The 19841-nt window shown below is 36.3% G+C and overlaps 1 protein-coding gene across 1 annotated transcript in view; it reads left to right on the top strand.

Moving 5' to 3' along the window:
* Positions 1-234: 234 nt before the first annotated feature.
* LOC104618517 (protein EFR3 homolog A-like) overlaps positions 235-19841 on the top strand; it is a gene marked incomplete at its 3' end in the record, with an annotated part of 40408 nt that continues 20801 nt past the window's right edge. Inside the window, exons 1-3 of the mRNA XM_010284138.1 lie at positions 235-333; positions 3434-3506; positions 4743-4796. Of these exons, the coding sequence (XP_010282440.1) occupies positions 235-333; positions 3434-3506; positions 4743-4796 (226 nt within the window). The remainder of the gene's footprint in view (positions 334-3433; positions 3507-4742; positions 4797-19841) is intronic.

Here is a 19841-nt window from a genome sequence, read left to right as displayed (position 1 = left end):
TGCCCCTGTGGGCGCTGTTCCCGGCGGGCAGGCCGTCCGTCCGTTCGGGCGGGCTGCTCACCACAAAAGGGGTCCCGGGGAGGCTCGTAGTAGCGATCGGGAGCCCGCTGGCCTCTGTCAGGAGAGGGCTTGAGATGCTGCCGCCGTTGAGTGGTGCCTGCATGACGCTCCTCCGGAGGTAGGAGGCCTCCACGAGGCGACCATAAGTCAAAACCTCGCTATCAGAAGCGTGTGATGCGGTCAGACATCCCTGAGGCATCAGTCTGGAAGCAGCGAAGCGGTGGAGGACTGTGGCTTTGGGATTTCCCTGAGCTGGTTTTCTTCAAATGGACCGTAACGCAGCGGGGTCTTGGCTAAGCATTAACCGAACACAATGCAAATTTACAAAAGGACTGCATTGTGAGCTTCATCTTTTACTTTAAAATTAATTGTGCAGCACGGAGCCATACTTTAGGTAATGGAGGTGTAGGTTCACAAATCCTGTTGCTCAGAACTGATTATAGTACAACTTCTCTTTCGTGAAGCTGAATTCATCTAGGGAGGTGTCCCGTGGTACACTGAGCATATACTAGGAATATACATATACCAGGAAGAAAAAAGATCCTCGTGTGGATCGAGCTATCTGTACTCTGTTGGAGAACTTGTGGAAGAGCCTGTAACTTAGAACCAGAGTTTTAATTCCTATGTCAAAATCAAGTTCACTAGCCCAGATGTTATACTTTGTTAAGCTACATCAGGTATTTGCTGAGCAAATTGAGTAGGTAAGCTAAAACCAGAGTAACAGCCAAGGCTTTGGGAAGATATATGGAATTTTCTACTTCTTGAAGCCTTTGTAATGTAGTCAAAATAATTTGAAATGTTTTCTTGAGTAACTTTAGTATTCAGGGCATCTTGCTTGAAGACTCAGTGTATGGATGCTCTTAAACATGTGGTAAAATTTCCCTGAGAAATTGGTCATTTGGGGTTAAAATATGGATTGTAGTGCCCTGATACATGTAAAGGCTTATGCACAAATTTTATTTAAGCCTTTTAATAAGACTTTTAATATTTGTCTAAAAAAATGCTGCTAGAATGAGATTAATTTATGATTCAGGAAAAAGCTCACAAAAATGTGAATCAGAATATGGTTTGTAACTAAGCAACTCTTTTAAAATTAAATATTTAAGTTTGGCATCATGTTATGAAAATATTTGTAGTTAATAATGAACGTTAACTTCTCTATACATCTGTCCAAACTTGTGCAGGAGAAAAGAATAAACATTTTATTTTACATGCAGGTGGAAGGAGGTATTAGAATATTAATCAGACTTGGCAGCTCAATTTCAAGTATAATGAAAGGGGATTGCACTTCTAATTATGAAATCTAAATAGTAAAATGCACAGGTTAGAAACAGCTTTCGTTGGTATCAGTGACTTTTAACTGCCCAGCCTAACTCTAATGAATTAATTCTTATAAAATGACTGTGTTGTTTTTAAACAACTTTGAAGATTTATTTTTTTTAAGTAAATCTTGTTTTCTGTAGTCGTAATAGAGCAAAAAGCACTTATCTGATGGAGTTTTAATCTACCACTGGCAACGTGTGTACCTAGGCATAAGAATGTTGCTTTTAATTTTGCCAGTGAAATGGATATTAGGTTAAACTAGCCTTTGAGATGGTGGGAGGAGTTGCTGAGTAAAACTTATTTGATGTGCAAGGTTTTTTTGTCCTAAAACCATCTGCTCTTAGAATTCTCTAAGGTGAGGCAGGACAAATGTCCTTTTAGATGTGCCTGTTTAGATCAACTCTCTTGGGTGAGAGAACAGGGTAGGCTTATTAATACAGCCAGGCTCATGCATGGCATTGCTTCTCTACCCAAGAAAGCTAATTCAAAATAAAGTCAAGTACTTGCACAGAGTTCCACTCCGCTATGTAAATCCACCTTACATTGCATTTTTTGGATTCTGGGAATTGTAGTTGGAGCCGAACTGTCTGTATTTAGGAATGAGCATGTGACATTAATCTTGCACTGCACTGGCCATTTTCCTACCTTCAAAATTAAAGGCACTGATTAATTTTTCAAATAAGAGTATGAGTGGGGAACCAAGTGATGCAAAATTTTAATGCGCAGTGTATTTTTAATGTTCAGCCTGGGTTGCCTGATTGGCAGAGGTTTAATTTGGAGGAATGGATAGGTGCCCAGCTGGCAATTTCATTTTGAATACTCAAAATGAAGTTCGTAATTTGTAGTCTTACCTAATAGAATAGCATAATGGTAGACTTATTGAAATAAAATATAAAATCTTAGGTATGCTAACTTCTATTTCATTACCTATAGTGCAAGGATATATACGTTTTTCCATTTTAGATCTTTTGCAGAGTTCTGTTGTTTTAAGGCAGAAAAAGGAAAAAATGTGTCTGTTGTTCTCTTTGACTTTCAGTGCCATTTATTATCTTGAGATAATAAGAAACAAGTTTTGCTTATAAACTATTCTTTAATTTCAGATCCCAGGTTATTTGAAATGATGACAAAAAAATCCCATTTAGGCTTATAGCTGGAGGAAGAAGATGATCAGAAGCAATAAGAACAAAGTGTATTTTTATTCCTGTGTTAGTGCTGAATCTGATAGAACAATAAATTGACCTTGGATTTCCTTATCCTAGCCAAATTGTATAGGGTCTCCTTAAAACTGAGCGGAAAGTTTTTGTTAAGAAAAATGACCCTTCAATGTAAATACAAATGTTGATCTGCCTTTTAAGGTGCACTCACTAGCATTGTACTTTGATTATAATTGTGTTTAGAATTACTATTATATCCTTAGGAAAACAAAATAGCTTTTAGTCCTCTGCAGAAAAGTAGACATGACTCTTATTTACCTCTTTATAATCCAGGAGTCAGGTGCTTTGGTGCAGGAGATGTTGTATGGGTACATAACATCCTTAACTTGCTTCTGGTCAGCTGTCAAGTATCACAGAATGACATGGAATATGTAAGTGTTTTTAGTCAATTTAGAAAAACTACATTATATCTAATGGTTTGCCATGTGTCTTTTTTTAATTGTAGCTGAGTTTTAGTTCATCAAATTCTAGATTTTTTTTTTCTTGATTTCCCCCTCCCCCTGCCTTGATATGTAAAATTTAATTCAGTGACAAACAGCAGAGCAGACTCATGGTGGGAAGCTTCTCATTTTATTTTAGTTCTACAAATAGCAGCATCTGTGGACTAAATTTTGCCCTAGGCATAACGAGCCTGTGATTGAGCACTTTATGCAGAGGAAATTGTGTATTCTGTTCTGCATGTAGAAACCAGGCCACCTCCATATTGAATTTTTGGTCCTGTTAGAGATCATAAAATGATTAGAAATCCAGCGAACTCCCTAAAAACAAACCCCAGAATCTTCAATTTGAACACTTTAGTTGCTTATACAACTTTTCTGCATTAATATCTTCTAAAGTTAGTTGACTTTGCTAGCAGCAGCAGTGATAACATTCTAGCAAAATTTATTACATTCCTGATTGCTAGTGTTGGTCAGTAAAACGCTCTGAGTCTCTGGTACTTGACCCCTTGAACCTCTCATCAGGCTCTTTGCATTTTTATGTTCCAGTACGTCTGTAAATCTGTTTTCTGTAATCTCTCAGCTAAGTTCTTAACTACCCTCTAAATTAGAGATTTCACTTTTCCATGTGTCTGTTGAACATGGCAATCCACAGCGCGTGTTTCCTTTTATAAAATTACGCGGCTTCTAACTCCGTCCTTGAAGAGGGACATACAGCTTTCTAACAGGATGGCATATTTTAAATAAATTACTTCAAAGCACTGTTTATAATCACAGTTCCTACTAGCAGATTGGAACCTTTGAAACTTTATTTTTAGCAACTGTGAAAGTTGCTTTAGTGCGTGATCATTAAAACATATTTTGTGACCAAATAAATATATACTGTCACATTGTCAGTGTGTAGAATTACAGTTTTTTCATGTACATATATAAACAACTATTAGCTGAATTTTATTTATTTATTTATTTATCTTTGAAAACAGCGGCACTCAATCTCTTTAACTGAGGTTTTTCATATTAGTGAAAAGGTACATTTGCAGGGAGGTTGCATTTGGCAGTTAAAACTGATTTCATATAGAAAAGTCTTCAAATGATTTGCATTTTAATACTAATTAATTAGATGGTAGATCAGGCTATTTTTATCCAAAGAATAGATTGTTGTAACTTTGGTTGAGTTAATTGTATAAAATTATCTAATTGCATCAAAAATCATTAGAGGACCTATTGTTTGTAGTAGTTTGCTCTCTGATCTAAAACCTATATTTTCTGATACTGGCAGAAAAATGTCCTGGAAGGTGGCACACAGATTTTTCAGCATCATTTTTCTTTGTATAGAACAGAAACCTTTCACAGGCATTTTAACAGAGAAATGTTGTTATTTACATTTGAAGTGGAAGTATCCTGTAAGGCTGTACGCCATTTAGTGTCCTAAACAGTGGCAGTTGGAAAGGCCATCCCAATAAATGAGGAGAAAAATGTTTGTTCGGGCATCAAATGCAAGAACATAATGACTAAATTTCAAGAACTGGCAAAACCTACATATAGTCTGTTTCAGATAAAATGATATCTAGGTTTCTGTGGTAACAGCCTCTTTGATATGGGAGCTGAAGAATGTGGTTTTGTCTCATTCTGCACAAGTTTCTACGTATATTTGGATGTAAATTGTCTAAAGCTATTGTATTGACTTAATTTTTTGTTTTCTTTATAGCTGATTATATTTTTGCAAAATTGAAGACAGATTCCTGGTTAACAATGCCTGGCAGTAAGTATTGTTCCCTCAAGTATGTTAAAACAGTATTTAGAGGTGTTTACTATTATGATTTTTTCCTTGGAGATTAAAAATTCTATCAAAATTAAAATGGAAAAAAATAACATTATGATGCTTGCCATCATTTTGAAGATATTTAAGATGTCGATATTATCTGTCTTCTGCCTTTGTAAATCTCCGTATATTTTTCAAGTGAACTTAGTATGGGCTCTGCATTTGCCTTTTCAATAAGGAGTTCACAGTTTAACATTGATGAATTTTGTGATTTAAAGTATGTTCTGTAATAGTTCTATTCAGAAAATAAAAATAAATTCTGATATAGCTATAATCCTAGCTTTGGAAAATTACAACTATTGTTTATAGAAGCTATAATTACTATTTAGGATATAAAGTGATAAGACTTACTATTTTTAACATTCAAAGTTAAATGAGATTTTGAGGCAGATGTTTCTAAGAATCAAATTATTATTTACCTTGAAGAGTAGCAAACTTCACTAACACAAAGGCTCAAATTATGAAAAGTGTTATAATAATATTAATTACAAGTAATATTTTTTTTTTTTACATTTTCTATTTAGAAAAATCCTGCGTGGTCTCTAATAAAATTACTAACCTTAGTGTTTGAATAAAGCAGGCTTCATAAAGTTACGGTACCATTCATATTGAGTGCTCTTTAATTATAGATTTGTAGTGAGTTTCAGAAATGTTTAATTTCATGAGGAAATGTTTGAGCTTTTTTTTTTTTGCAGTGACTTAAGATTTCTTGTAAGCTGTGACTACTGGGTCAGTAGTCACAGCTTAAAAATGTCTTAAAGTGATTATACTTTTTGTGTTACGTGGTCACACTTCTACAAATGACTGTTCCCTAACTGCAAAAATACTTTGAAGTGTTGTGTTGTTTGAACCCCTATCATGTAGAATACCTTACTGTAAGTATTTAGGTGTTTTCTGCTTTTGTGGTAAATAGTTGAAATTATTCCTCTTCATGGACATGAGTTTTTATAACAAAATAGTGGCAAATATGTATGTGTTGTGTTGTATATTTACATGAGAAGAAGCTGGCAGGAATTGTTCCAGCTGTACCGTGGTTCAACTTTTGTAATAGGATGAAGGGCGGCTGTGTTTCAGTTGCAGTGTTTAGTACTAATTCAGGCCTCTTACCATGATACTCACTTTTGCTGTGAAGGAGTGCGTGAGGTTTTTTTAACAATTAAACTGGGAAAGCAAGATTTTTTGTTTCTTCTTAAACCAGGTGTGGTTATATTTGGGGTCTTTGTTAACACTACTTACCCTAACACTTGTAGAGCCTGTATTGCTACAGAGTCAGATGGAACTTAAAGGTGACCAAAACAACTGGTGGTAATATTTATCTGTAGTGAGACATTCGGAACTACACAGCCATTTATTTCTCTTCTGTGTATATTAGATAAGTTTAAGAGTGTGTGTGAAGGGAGGGTAACCTGACAGATATGTGTGTATTGCAGTTCTTCTGAAATAACAGTACTTCCTTGGTATTTTTCTTCCAAAATTGTTGTGATGAAAACCTGTGATTAGGTAGTAATGCGAGTAAGCATCACTTTGTGGCTAGTGGTATTTTTTATCAGTGTGCATACAGCCTTCAAGACTGCAGCTTTGTTGCATGTGAAAGGGAAAGCTGCTGCCTGCTAATTTAGGCCCCTTCAGAGATTCCACAGGATTCTTTTCAGAGCATATTAACAAAATAGGTTGCTAGTATTTAGTGTTGTTTTGAAACCTTAAAGTACTTGTCCATGAAATCTGAAAATCTCAGTTGTTTGTAAAGGCTTGGATTTTTTTTTTTTTCCTCCACATGGAGTTCTCTCATCCCAAACATCAAGAAGTCTGTTGAGCACCTTTTGCAATAAAATGTGGAAAAGGCTGTTAGAGCGAAATATTTTCTGTCGTGCTAGAACAAGTTCTTTATAAACAAAATAGAGTAATAATATGTAGTTAAAAGGAAAGTTTGATGGAGTTCTTGGGTCATACTGACCAACTCCCTCTTCCAGTGTTGTCCTGCTTGCTTTCCTTTTCTTCTAATCAGTTCCTGGTAATATTTTTATCTCTTTTTTTGCAGTACAGTAGTTAGGGAATGTCTAGGTCTAAAAGTGGTCATCTGGAAGGTCAGACAAGGCCAAGATACTAGTGTTGCGGAAAGACTGGGCAAGGAGACTTTGTTAATCTTTCTGTGGACTTTAGCTGTTCCTAGAGACAATTTAGAAGTCAGTCTTGAAGTTACTGTACATGAAGCACTCACAGGACAATATACTTTTTATCTCCCTCAATAGAAACTGTCCAAAAAGCAGGCATGTAGCCATAAGTGGGATGTAGTATTGCGAGGGAGAAAGATGAACATAGGCAGTTAACTAAAGGTAACTCACTTCTTCTCACTTAACCTCATCTTAGGCATGCGTGCTGGTCTCTACGCTAGTTGGTTGTTGCGTATTGGATTCTCAAATTTTCTGTTGATGTTCAGTGATCTCATTTAAGAATATGAGGGTATAGTGCTGCATTGAGTCCCTAATGAAATAATGTTGAGGTTTTAGTCTCAATACAGTCACAACCCATAAATAGAAATTTTTCAGTCTGCTCTCTTAAGATGTGTAAGTGCTTGGTTTTAACTAGCCATGGAATGGCATTTGTGTTGACATCTAGTCTGTAGTGGAGGTGTAATGCTGTAAAACTGCTGTAGCACTTGTAGCAACCTTGCCAAAGCATTGCTTTTCCCTATATTCTTTGTAGCTATAACTTTACGTGTGGTTCCTCTCGTGCAAATAACATGGGCATTGATGCAAGATATGCTTACAAACATGGTGTCTTCATCTGAAGTTGAAATGCAAGTTCTGAAAATATGAGAAGGCAAACGTGTCTTCTCATTGCTATTATAATATGGTAGGAGTAGATCGATTTGAGCCACAGCTATTTTATTAACTGATTCAACTGTGCCTTATCACAAACAAACCGCAGATTAAAAGATTAATTGGTCCCTTTATTTAAAAGCAAAACCAAAGAACTTGTAACCAGATAGCCTTTGCGGCACCAGCAGTATGTGTTTTTCATCTGTCACAAGTGTGCTCTCCATTTCCCTATTCAATAATTTGTGCAGATAATTTCATTTAAAATAGTTCTGTTATGGAACATGGGTGGTTTTGGTAGGTTTTTTTGATGGCTGCATTTGGATTGAAATGTTTGAAATTGATACAAATGCTTCTGTTAAGGAAAAAAGCTTAGCTAAATCATATATCAAAACATCTCTTTAGGACTCTTTTCTTTTTGGACATTTTGTTCCAGATATTCACACTTAATCAGATACTTGAAACACAGTTTGGTAGGTGATGAGTTTTTTTCAGAAACAGCTAACCTACTTGCTGGCTGTGTTCCCTGACTTCAATTAAATATTTAACTTAAAGGCAGATTTTATACTAAAATGGAATTGCTTGGACTGGAAAAATTGTGTCTGATACAGGTGAGGACACCTGTTAACTATAAGGATGTATTTTACTTGTGGTAGCTAAGTGTGTGATTTTTTTTTTTATTCTTTTCTCTTATTCTTACTTATGCCATTAACATACTTAATTACATCTTTGCTTTTGAAGTTTTTGTTAATAATGATACGTTAAACTCATTTTAGCTGCTGGTTAGCAGGTCCTTTCATGACTGACTGTAACATGCAAATTAAGAGAGCAAATAAAAATAAGGATTTTGACAAATGTAGTTTTCCCACATTCTCCCCTTGAATTACAGCTGTGAACTTTAATAATATGAACAGCTCTTATTCTGTAAAATATTTGCCAGCTAGAAAGAGACCACTGATTCAAGAGATACATGTATCAGTTATGTGGAAAATCTTTGATGATTTGGCCTCTTCTTGGTTCCAGTGAAGTGACTGTTTTGATAACTTTAGAATGCTTCTCCAAGTATGCTCAATGGCCTGATTGCTTCTCACTAAACTTTTTCCTCAGCTTTCCAAACGCCATGTGGCTTTTTGCCAGTTGTCTTTGTGGAGACAGCTAGTCTGCAGTTGGTGTGTACTGGTGGCTTCCCTAGTTCCTGTGAGATGAAAGTAAATAGAAAATAGAGCAATTGAACAGTGATTGTCTTTTTTTCTTTCTTCTTGGATGTTACTGCTTTTGGTTAAGTTGTTTCATGGTCTTTAAATAAACCAAAACAAAAAAACCCAACAAACTTCTAAAGTTATAATTTTTGTTTTGAATAGAGCTTCCTTGCCAAGTGTAGGAAGGAAAACAGCACTTGAAATGGAATTTGAAATGAAAGAATTCTTAACTCATATTTAGTGTTCTTAATGCATTAAGAGGCAGATAGTCTCATTTTGGGTTTCACAACAATTTTAGGAAATCAATTTATTTGTATCTTGCAATTCTGTGTTTTATTCTGTGTATAATAAGTAAGTTATAACAAGTTTTTAATGAGAAGATTGATTTTCCTGTGAAATACAGTTCTAAAATACCCGTGGTGGCTGGAGATGCATTCCTAAATCTGTCTATATAAATATTTCATGGGCTAAGCACTCTAATATTTTTAGTGAAAATTAAGTCATAGTTCTAATTAATAACTTTCCCTGCTCTTTCTATCTAACATACTTCTTTTTGTCACGATATGTTTGTCATGTACTCTTGATACTTTAAAACCCTAAATGGGACCTTCGACTTAATGAATCATTTTTTATAATTGCTTTAATTTATTTTATAGGCAGTAGAAGCCCTGTTAGTTTTCTGACAGTATTGTTGACTACTTGGTGTTAAAATAAATACATTATAATCCTATAATTTTTTTGTATTTTGGCTATTACAGAAGAGTTACATGGGGGAATATCTCAAATCTTTGTCTGCTGCTTGATGCTAGTACCTTAGAGGATGTGAAACACAAGCAGCCCTGTAGCAAGTCCATCTTTGAACTACTAACCTAACCAACACCGGCACTTCAAAAACAGCTGCCAGGGGTATATCATGCCTTGGGCTTCCTTTGGCAGTCTGCCATTTGCTAGACCTAGGACAGTAAAGCAAAATATAAAAAAATATAAAAAAACCCCTGTATTTCAGAATATCTGTAACTATTATAATACTTTGGTCACAAAATATATAATGGATTCTTTACATAATAATATACAATAAATGCTTTCAGAATGTAAACACTTAGATACAGATTTTTAGGTAGCTGTCTTTTCTACACTCAAAAGAAAAAGTAGTACCTTCTCTAAATGTATGCTTTGATTAAGCTAAGGAAAAAAACACAGGAACTTGTACCTGGAAAACTGTAGCTCTTTCTGCATCTGTTTATTTCACTTACAATACCCTAAGCAACTTTGTGTGCCAGTGGGATGTTTTTTTCCATATTCTTTAATGAATCTGTATGGATTTCTTTAAGACTTGTTAATGTTGAACAAATGTTCATTTTGTTGTTTTCTGTTAGCTGTTAATTCTCTCTCTGTATGCATCACCCTAACCCCGTTTGGGAAAGTTAATGTTTCAGTGCAGTTCCACAGAAAGTGAAAATCACTCGTATTAACACATTGTAAATAGTATCTTGTAACATTATTAACATTTTTCCTCCTTTTATTTCTTCCATTTGTTTTGGAACACACTTCAGCATAGCCAAGAAATGAACAATTTTGTTTCATCCATTCGTTGTCAAAACCTGAAGAATTTATTTATTCAGCTGTTGTTATTTATGTATGCGCAATCTGGGCATGTAGCATCATAGAATCTTTGGGTTGGAAGGGATCTTTAAAGGTCACCTAGTCTGACCTCCCTGCAGTGAGCAGGGACATCTCATATAACATAGGAAATAAAATGCCTTAGAGACGAACTTAATTCTGTCAAAGCCTTTATGTGCTTTTCAACTATACATGGACAGTACCAAGTGTTAAAATATAGCTTAATACTTTTTTCAGGTTTTATTAAAATATGGCTATCATTATTTACAGAGATTGCTTTGAAAATGGTTTTCCTATCAGTCGATTAACCTTCATGTGCAGCATTGTTTGCTATTGATTTCTCAATCATGGGACGGAAGGGTAAGAAGGCTCATGCTGATTATGCATGCAAGTGTCCTATTTTTTAATGCATGACAACAAAGAAAAATCGATTTTTGGGAGGGGGATAAGTTTTCCACTGTGTGATTAAATGCATGTCTCTGTGGAAAGACCAGGGTAAATTGCTTTTAAAAATACTTTGGCCTTTCCTTTACATGGTGTATGGACTTTCTTTCCCATCATTGACCACTAGGATTCCCAGTGGATCTCTAGGGAATCAGGTACCTTGTGAATTGCTGAAGATGGAATTTAGCTGTGTACATGACTTTTGGCTTTCATTTCTAGAAAGTTACATCATTCAAGATTAATTCATGCAGGAATTAGGAATGAGTAGAGAGTTGGGGAAGGTAGGTGACTGAGACTCTTCCTCATCTACTAACTTGTAGATTTTTGCTCTCAATCATGTCCAAAGGTAAACAGTTCCAGATTTTGCTGTTTTGAAGGTGCTTAGCTGAAGAGCCAGAGTTCTTCTTGATTTCCTGTTCTGGAGTTTGTGTCTATGAAATATACTAGCAAATTCTGTTTCTAGCCGATGTGTTCAAGGCAATGACCTATAACTCTTACTGGTAACTCATCTGGCTCAAAGAATATAAGCCTTTTGGTACCTATGTAGAGGTCAGTATGAAATTTTCTAACATAAGGAACGTGTCATAATTGTTTAAATTTCAAAAGTTAAAACAATTGTAGAATACTTGTCTTGCACAGGTATATTTAAGAATCTTAAGACTAGCAAGTCATTTGTAAACCAGGAAACTTCTTATTTGCCTAAGTACAAAATATAAAAAGCATATAAAACGTTGAAACTATTTATGGAGTATTTGCTGTTTTCTTAAACAGAAGTTTAAATCAGTAAATGCATTTATGTAGAGTGAATATTGCAGTAATCTGACTTGCATGCTTTTAATTCAGGGCAAAAAGGTTTCATTGTAGGTAAAGAACTGTCTAGCCTTTGATAATTTGCATGTGCAAATAACTGAGCTTATGAAGTGAACGCTACTGAAGTACTGGTATTTTGTGTTTAAGAGCTTTGGCTTCTTTTAAATATTTTTCTAAACTCGAAACATGGCAGTAAGAATTAATCTTCTGTAAAGATGTGAAAAACCCCCAACAACTATGTGAGAAAAGATACATATTTGATTTCAAAATAAACATTTTTAGTTCTTTTTAAATTCCATGGCTTTTTAAAAAATAGATTTATACCACATAAAATCTGAGTAGAATTCTAGACCACAAGATTTTAAAAATGGTTGGTGCCAGTATAACTCAGCCTTCCATTTCATGTCCAGCTTGAGATCTGTTAAAGGTCTCGGTCTTTTCATTTTTCAAGAAGAGCACAATGTGATTCTAAATTGTACTTGGACCTGTGACAGTATTTTGCTGATTAAGATCTGTTCTTTGGCTTGAAATGGGCACCCTGGCTCTTTAATTGTGGCTTGAGAATGCTTACTCATTCCTTAGTGAGAGAATGAGTACAGAATTTCAACCTAACACTTAGCTATATCATTATACCAAGTCAGTACTCCTTCCTGATACTTTTGTAAAGCTGTTAATATGCAAGGAAATATGTGAAGATAAATCTTACAGATATTTTGTTGGTCTCCTTCTGTAGTTCTAACTAATACAGAATAATTTATGCAATTAAAACAGATACTCCTATTTTCATTAAACTGGAACATAACTGTTTAATGATTTGAAAAGGACCTTAAGATGCTGATACCCTATTTTTGAACTTCACAGGTAATCAACTGTGAATAGGTATTAAATTATAATTGATTTGTCTGAAATGATTTAGCTAGCAGACTTCTCTTGTAATAAATGCAGTGCAAGCTGTATCCAAGACTTTCTCTATATGCATGTGGTTTTTTTTTTGTTTTAATGAGTTTGTGATCTGTTGACATCAGTTTAGCCATGAGCTTAAAGTTCTTCAGAACTGACAGAACGTTATTTTTGCAAATTGAATCTGATGTTGGAATTGCAGCATGGTGAGAAGTGCTGGTTGTGGGAAAGAATGCTTGGATTGCTGTAGAAACCAACGAGCCTGTGTGCCCTCAGATGTTCTGTCTGGTTCTGCAGAAAGCTGAGACACTTAAGAGATGCTGATTAACAATATGTGTGTATATATAACTACTTCTTTGTGTGTAAATATAAAGCTGTCTGTCTCCTAGGCTGACCTTCTCCTACACAGTTTAGTTTGGTGAGAAACAGAGTGGCAGTAGCAAAGGGACATAGCCTTTAGGTACTGAAGATGTGCAGAAGAGCAATCAGCTGCATGTATGTTCCTTGTGTACGAGGAAGGGGAAACCGCTTTTTAATTAGCTGGGATACATGGTTCTAGATAGGCATCTGTTCTACCACTAAATCTCACTGTTTTGAAGAGGAGAAGACAATTCAGCAGCTTTTCAATTATTCTGAGAAACCTGAATCCAAGCTGGAGCACTTCTTAGAACTAATGGGAAAGATAACAACCATGAGGATATTTTATAATTCAGGTTAACCTAGAAGGAGTTTCTTTTAGTGTAGCTTCTGTCTTTCATGTCTGTTTTTAAAACTGTTAATATTGAAAAGTTGTTACTTAAACTTCTGCTTGCTTGTTTGTTGTAGCACAAAGCTGCTCTTCTATGAGGGCAGGACAAACTAGGTAAAGCGTCTACAGAGAAAAGAAAGTGTGTAAAATGGAGTGTATGGGCAGCTCCAGGGACCTGTTCTTGATAATATGTAAAGAAATTTTTTCAAATTTTTGATTCTGAATTATTTTAATGTTTTAATGTATACATATATCCACATGTCCAAACTACAATATCCCATTTTGTAAATACTTTTGGGGAAAATCAAATGGGTAGGTATGGACACAAACAGGGTACTTAATTGAAGAGTGGTGAGACTTCAACGAGAATTTGAGTTCATAAGCTTATATATCTTCTGTGACTCTGTTTTTCAAAGTAACATTACAATATTTTTGGTTAGCATTTTATTTTTCAGTAATGTCAATACAACTTAAACACCTTGTTATTGAACAGGAACAGATGTTTTATCATGTTTTGAACCTTGTGTATGTGCCTCAGAAGAATTGATGCACTCAGTTTTCTCCATGTAGCTACCACAGTATGGTTCTAGATTCACAGAAAAGTTTTCATCCATTCTCTTTCTTATGTTGCTGTCTATGTACAATGTGTGTGTGGGAAATCAAATTTATGTAATGTGGTATTGAACTACTTGTATACAAAAAGTTTTCTTTTTAATTAGGGAATGTTTTTCAAAATTTGTGTACATGTACTGAAGTCTATAGCTGACTGTGTTTGAGGATAAAACTTGTTTTTGAAGCTCTGGCCATGCTTATGTTGGCATTTGGGTTGTTTTAATAGAAAAAACGGATATATATATATAACAACACACTCTTACATGTCCAATATACAGTTCTGTGGTTTACTCGGAACTAGTTAAAATCTAGTTCCCTAAGCTAAACCTTCCCACTGCATTAGCTTTGAGGCTTCCAGAAAGAAGGCCTGTCAACCTTTGCTTCCTCATCATCAGGACTTTTAATCATGATGCACATGCTGTTTTCACTTGCAGAAAGCTTCTCATGCCTTATTTTTCTTCATGCCATTCAAGTGACTCAGTGGTACCTACTCCCTGATCTTTTTCAGCACTGTGCATTTGAGCAATGTGTGCTCCAAGGGACCACTGGGCAGGAGCAGAGAATTTAATCTTCCCAGCCTAGGTACTGCAGTTGTATGATGCCTGTGATAAAGAAGTGATACAACTGTTCTGAGCATCCTTTTCTCTGAGGAGAAGCATGGGGAACAGCATAAGATTCTGGGAGTTCTTACCACTGCAGCTGTGTTCCTCCTCCGTGGACTTGGTCAAGAAAACAAGCTGCATTGTCTTAAGAAAATGGGAAAAATAGCAGTAGTCTGGAAACTTCTACACATTCAGATCTTTCAGTGTGCAGAGTTTCAGGTGTTTATCATCCTGAGAAGCCTTGCAACCCTGGCCACTTGCTGACCAGTTACTCAATGGTTTGAAGTGAGCTTGTCTTCTGTAGAGCAGGTGATGATCAAAGTTTACCAGTGCCATCTTTCAAGCTTTCCAGATAGTGCAAATGTATAGTATTGACAAAATCTTCATGACCTTCTAAAAGTAGGGAGTGTTTAACACTGTTCCATCTGTTGCTTGGTGTAGGAAAGCCACAGCTTCAAAAACATTACTGTGTAATACAGATTTCAGCAAGGTAGATCTTTAGACATTTTGGCAACTTTCTTATGTGTCAGGAGCCATTCCAGTTTTGTAGCTCTGACCTTGGAATCAAGACATCTGCTGAAAGGAGGAACTGTTCATGGTGTTTCAGTGACCATTGATGCTAAGAAAGCCATATGTGCTACTGCCATAAGCCTGAGATTTTAAATGTACCATAAATTGTAACTTTAACACATTTACGGTGAGAGCTTGTGTGATTTGCAGTATCACTGCTAAGTGGTTGACTTTGCTTTAGCCCCTACTTAATAGAGAATCAACATACCATGTCCTAATGCTCTGCCTAGAGTTGTATCCAGACCCACGCTCTTATCCTGTTTCCTGTTGATGTCCTCTTCTTCCCTTCTCATCCTCAAAATACGAGAGGTGTGGCTTTAAAGGCAATGCCTTAATTTACGTGAATTCCTGTAGCAAAACAGAAATGAGCAGCAAGTGTTGAAACAACGAAATAACTTTCTTCCTTGCTGGGGAAGAGGGTTGTGTCCGGTAATATGTGAGGAAATGCAATGAGAAAGGGAGTGTGGAAAATCTAGTTTAGACCTTTTAAAACTAAAACTGGGTGTGGGGAGAGTGGCATGGAGAAAATCCCTGTCAGCTGTCTGCCTTGCTGTCTGAAGCTAGAACTGAGAAGAAAAGTTATGACTAGCTTCAGCATCTGGGAGGGGTTCTGTAGCCCAGGCTTAAGTAGCAGTCACCAACGCTTAATGAGGCATTTAGCCAAGTATATATATATAGACATATATATGTATTTACCTGTAGCTGGCCAACCTCCTGACCAGAAGTACGGTTTGAAGGCCCCAGAGGGAGTCAGTGGCCCTTTTGGAATAGTTGTGGCCCTGGCACCTCTCAAGAAATGTTTTTTATTGACCCCAGCCATCTTGGAGATAGTCTAAGTATCTTGGGCTGCATCCAAAGCAGCGTGGCCAGCAGGTCAAGGGAGATGATTCTGCCCCTCTGCTCCACTCTGGTGAGACCCCACCTGGAGTCCTGCATCCAGCTCTGGAGCCCTCAGCACAGGAAAGACATGGACCTGTTGGAGCGTGTCTGGAGAAGGGCTACCAAAATGATCAGAGGGTTGGAACAGCTCTACTAAACAGAAAGGCTTAGACAGTTGGGGTTGTTCAGTCTGGAGAAGAGAAGGCTTGGGGAGGCCTTCTTGCAACTTTTCAGTACTTAAAGGGGTCTTCTAAGAAAGATGAGGACAGACTTTTTAGCAGGGCCTGTTGCAACAGGACAAGGGGTCATGGTTTTAAACTAAAAGAGGGCAGATTTAGACTAGATATAAGGAAGACATTTTTCACAATGAGAATGGTGAAACAGTGGCCAGAGAGGTGGTAGATGCCCCATCCCTGGATCCATTCAAGATCAAGTTGGATGGGGCTCTGAGCCATCTGATCTAGCTGAAGATGTCCCTGTTCACTTCAGGGGGTTGGACTAGATGACCTTTAAAGGCCTCTTCCAACCCAAACTATTTGATGATTCTATGATTTGAACAGGATAGTCTGGCTGGTACTGGGAGCTTACTTATATACCAGGGTCATCAGTGTGCTGGGGAGACTCCGTTCTCCTGTACCCCCTGGCCTTGGGGTGATCCAGGCGTTTGGGCAGGGAGACACAGATCCCAGTATTGGTCTGAAGTAGTGAGAGTAGAAGAAGGGTGCTGTGATAATCTCAGTCCTTCTTTACTTCTTTATTCCAAATTAAATAGTAGTTAAAGGGTATCCTGCTGGATCAGTGTGTTACTGGATGAAGCCTCTAAGTACTGTGGGTATTTTGTCAGTGTTTGTTTTGAATCTACTCCATGCTCTACTGCTTGTCTGGATGGAGGAATAATGCCAGTTTATGTGCTTCAGAGATTACACAAAGTGTTACGAGCCTCCTTTTCCTTCCCCTTCTCCTTTAGTCCGGTAGTTTGCTTATGTCCCATTTTTCGCTGATTTATGAAACACCTTGCTATGAAATCAGTATTTGTTTGGAAACAGGAGTATCATGACACGAAGCGTCTTTCTTTTCCATCTCTGGGTTTATCACCTAGAACTCATTTCCTGACTGTGAACGTGATACTGAAAGCAGAAGTGAAAGTTAGACTTTACCCAGTTTTTTTGCTGTGAACAGGTTATCGGTGCCAGCTGTGATGGGGAGGGCTCAAGGCATTTTATGTAGCTGTGTCTTTCTGGGTGTCTTCTGAGGTCAGTGACAAAATTTCCTTTTTGTATTGCTTTAGTGATGAGAAGTAAATGACCTTGTTATGGCCAACTTAGTAGGTAGATAAGTAAGGACAAAACTAAGAAGCAAAATTCATAATAAGCTGTAGAGCTTCTTTCCCTGGAACCAGATTAATTTTAGATATACTTAATACTGTATTAAAAATAGAGAGTGCTGGTACTATCTCGGAGTAGGAAAGGAGGAGGAGGTGGTGTTGAAGAGAACAGAAATGAGCAAGTAAAACAAAGTTACCATGTGAAAACAACACAGGTGGGAGAAAGAAGAGACAGTATGGAAACACTGCGGGCGGTGGAACTTGTGAGAAAGGATGCAACCGGAGAGCTTGATGTAATGGAAAACTTCCTTTTAATGGATTAAAAGTCTTTAAAAGGCACCTTCCTAAAGATAATATCTTCCCTGGGGATTTTTTTTAATTGCTAACAGTTCTGAAAAGAATACTTCATTGAAGAAACTTAGTGTAAGCCTTATTTGACTAAGTTGAGGGTTTTTTTTCCCCTACTTCTTACTAGTAGCTTGACATGCATTGTCATTTCTTGTTTTCACAAAAAGCTTATATTCAGATTACTTTTTGCATGCTTTTCACTGTAGCATGCATCTCTCCACGTTGTTTCAAGTGTAGAAGAACACACCTTGAAGTCATTCGCACCAGAACTAGCTTTTTAATTAGCTTTACAACTCTGGTGTAAGAATAATTTATTGGGAGAAAGGTTCCCCCCCCCCCCACTTGTTTCAGATTTACTGAGCACCGAAATATTTTTAAAAATAAATGTAAAATTGCCAAACGTAGGTAGTGGATGGAATTTTCCACAGTGGCTGTTACTGAGATTTTGCTGTCATGGGTGTCAGAAGTTCATATCAAGATGAATATTGTGTTCTCAAGACAGAAATGTCATCTGCATGTTGGACATTTTCTTTTCTGTGTTTTGGTGGAGAGAGGCTAGAAACCAGCTGTTTAAAAGTCAAATAGCACAAGGGTGAGAGGTGGAGGAGAGGCTTATCTGGGGGATGGGACTTCATACTGTCTAAATGAGGAGTCCTCTGTTCTCTCTGGGAGTGCATCACAGGGACATTGCAATGGCTGATAAGCACGTCCTTACAGCAGTTCTTTTTATAGCAGGTTGAAGAATATTTTTAATTAACTCCCTTATATGGCCAGAATAATTTCCTTGTTCTAAAATATTTCATCTGTTTTTAATAGTGGAAGGGGAATGCCCTTGAAAATAGTTTTAGTTCTGAATTAAATGCATCAACTGGCTTTAATAGTTCAAAAGTAACAACCTACAGTTGGTATAGTGGTTGAAGTGTTATTTTATGCACTTTCCTCTGGATATTTAAAAGAAATTTCTTTTTGTTTATATTTCTCATCTCAGATATAGGAAAAGAAGTTAAATGGAAGATTAATGTATAGAAATGAAGTACTTAATTTTTCCATAGATATATTTAAGTACATTGAATAACCAAATATAATTTTAATATTGCTCATTTTCTTTCTTGATAGTAGCAAAACACACATTTATCTGTAGATTCAATTTTTTTATGTGAATTATACTATTTTTTTATAGAATAGGATTGTTTTTTAATAGATCTTGGAAGACAGACAATAGAGGTATCGATGACTACATCGAAGCTTGGGACATAATAAAAATATTCCTTGAGTGAGCAAGCAATGTTGGTTCAGGTTGTTAATGTTCTGCAAACAGTAGAGAACAGTATTAGGCAGCATTAAAAATTTTTGAATGAAATTCTAGCATCTGATAAATAATAGAATCCATTTGTTTTGTGTTTTGCTGGGTTTTAATAAAGAGGAAAATAATCTGGCAGTTCTAAACTTAATGGGCGGAACTTGGTGTTTTATGTTTAAAGCCACCTTGAAGGTTTTGTTTTTCTGTAATTTTGTATGAGTAAAATGTAACAGTGAATATTCAGACATACTCATTTGAAATAAAACTTTCTTGTAATGTGTATTTTTCTAATTCACAGCATAGAGGTTCTTTAATAAACTATGTGGTGACAGTTTCTGTGCAGCTCAGTGTTTTCTCTGAATTTATTTGCAGTAAACACTAGTTTATTAGCGGTAGTCTCTTAAGACTAGAATTGATATGGAATTGTTATTTAGTCGAAATCATTAGTTGTGATTTTATTAAAAACAGTACCTTATGTTTCCCAGGGTTTATAAAAATACCTTTATGAAAATCCTGTATTTGTGTTACCCAACTGGATGTAATGTAGCAAGTAAAACCATAACATGATGAGCAGTAATGGGAAAGTAACTTCAGAATTGCTTAACTCAAAATTTATTTCCTGCCTGATACATCATAATGTTTGTAAGGATGTTAAGGATATAAATTCTGTAATCCTTGCTTCTCAATTTCTGAAGTATTATTAGAGATAATCTTAATTTCATTAACCTATTAATTTTTAAAGTGCTTCTCTAATCTTAGAGATAAACACTTCTGTTTAAAAAGTCTTTCTGGTCAGCAGTCTGCCTTAAATAT

The sequence above is a fragment of the Phaethon lepturus genome, unplaced genomic scaffold, assembly GCF_000687285.1.
Source record: "Phaethon lepturus isolate BGI_N335 unplaced genomic scaffold, ASM68728v1 scaffold20223, whole genome shotgun sequence".
NCBI lineage: Eukaryota > Metazoa > Chordata > Aves > Phaethontiformes > Phaethontidae > Phaethon > Phaethon lepturus.
This window is presented reverse-complemented; position numbering and strand designations above follow the sequence as displayed.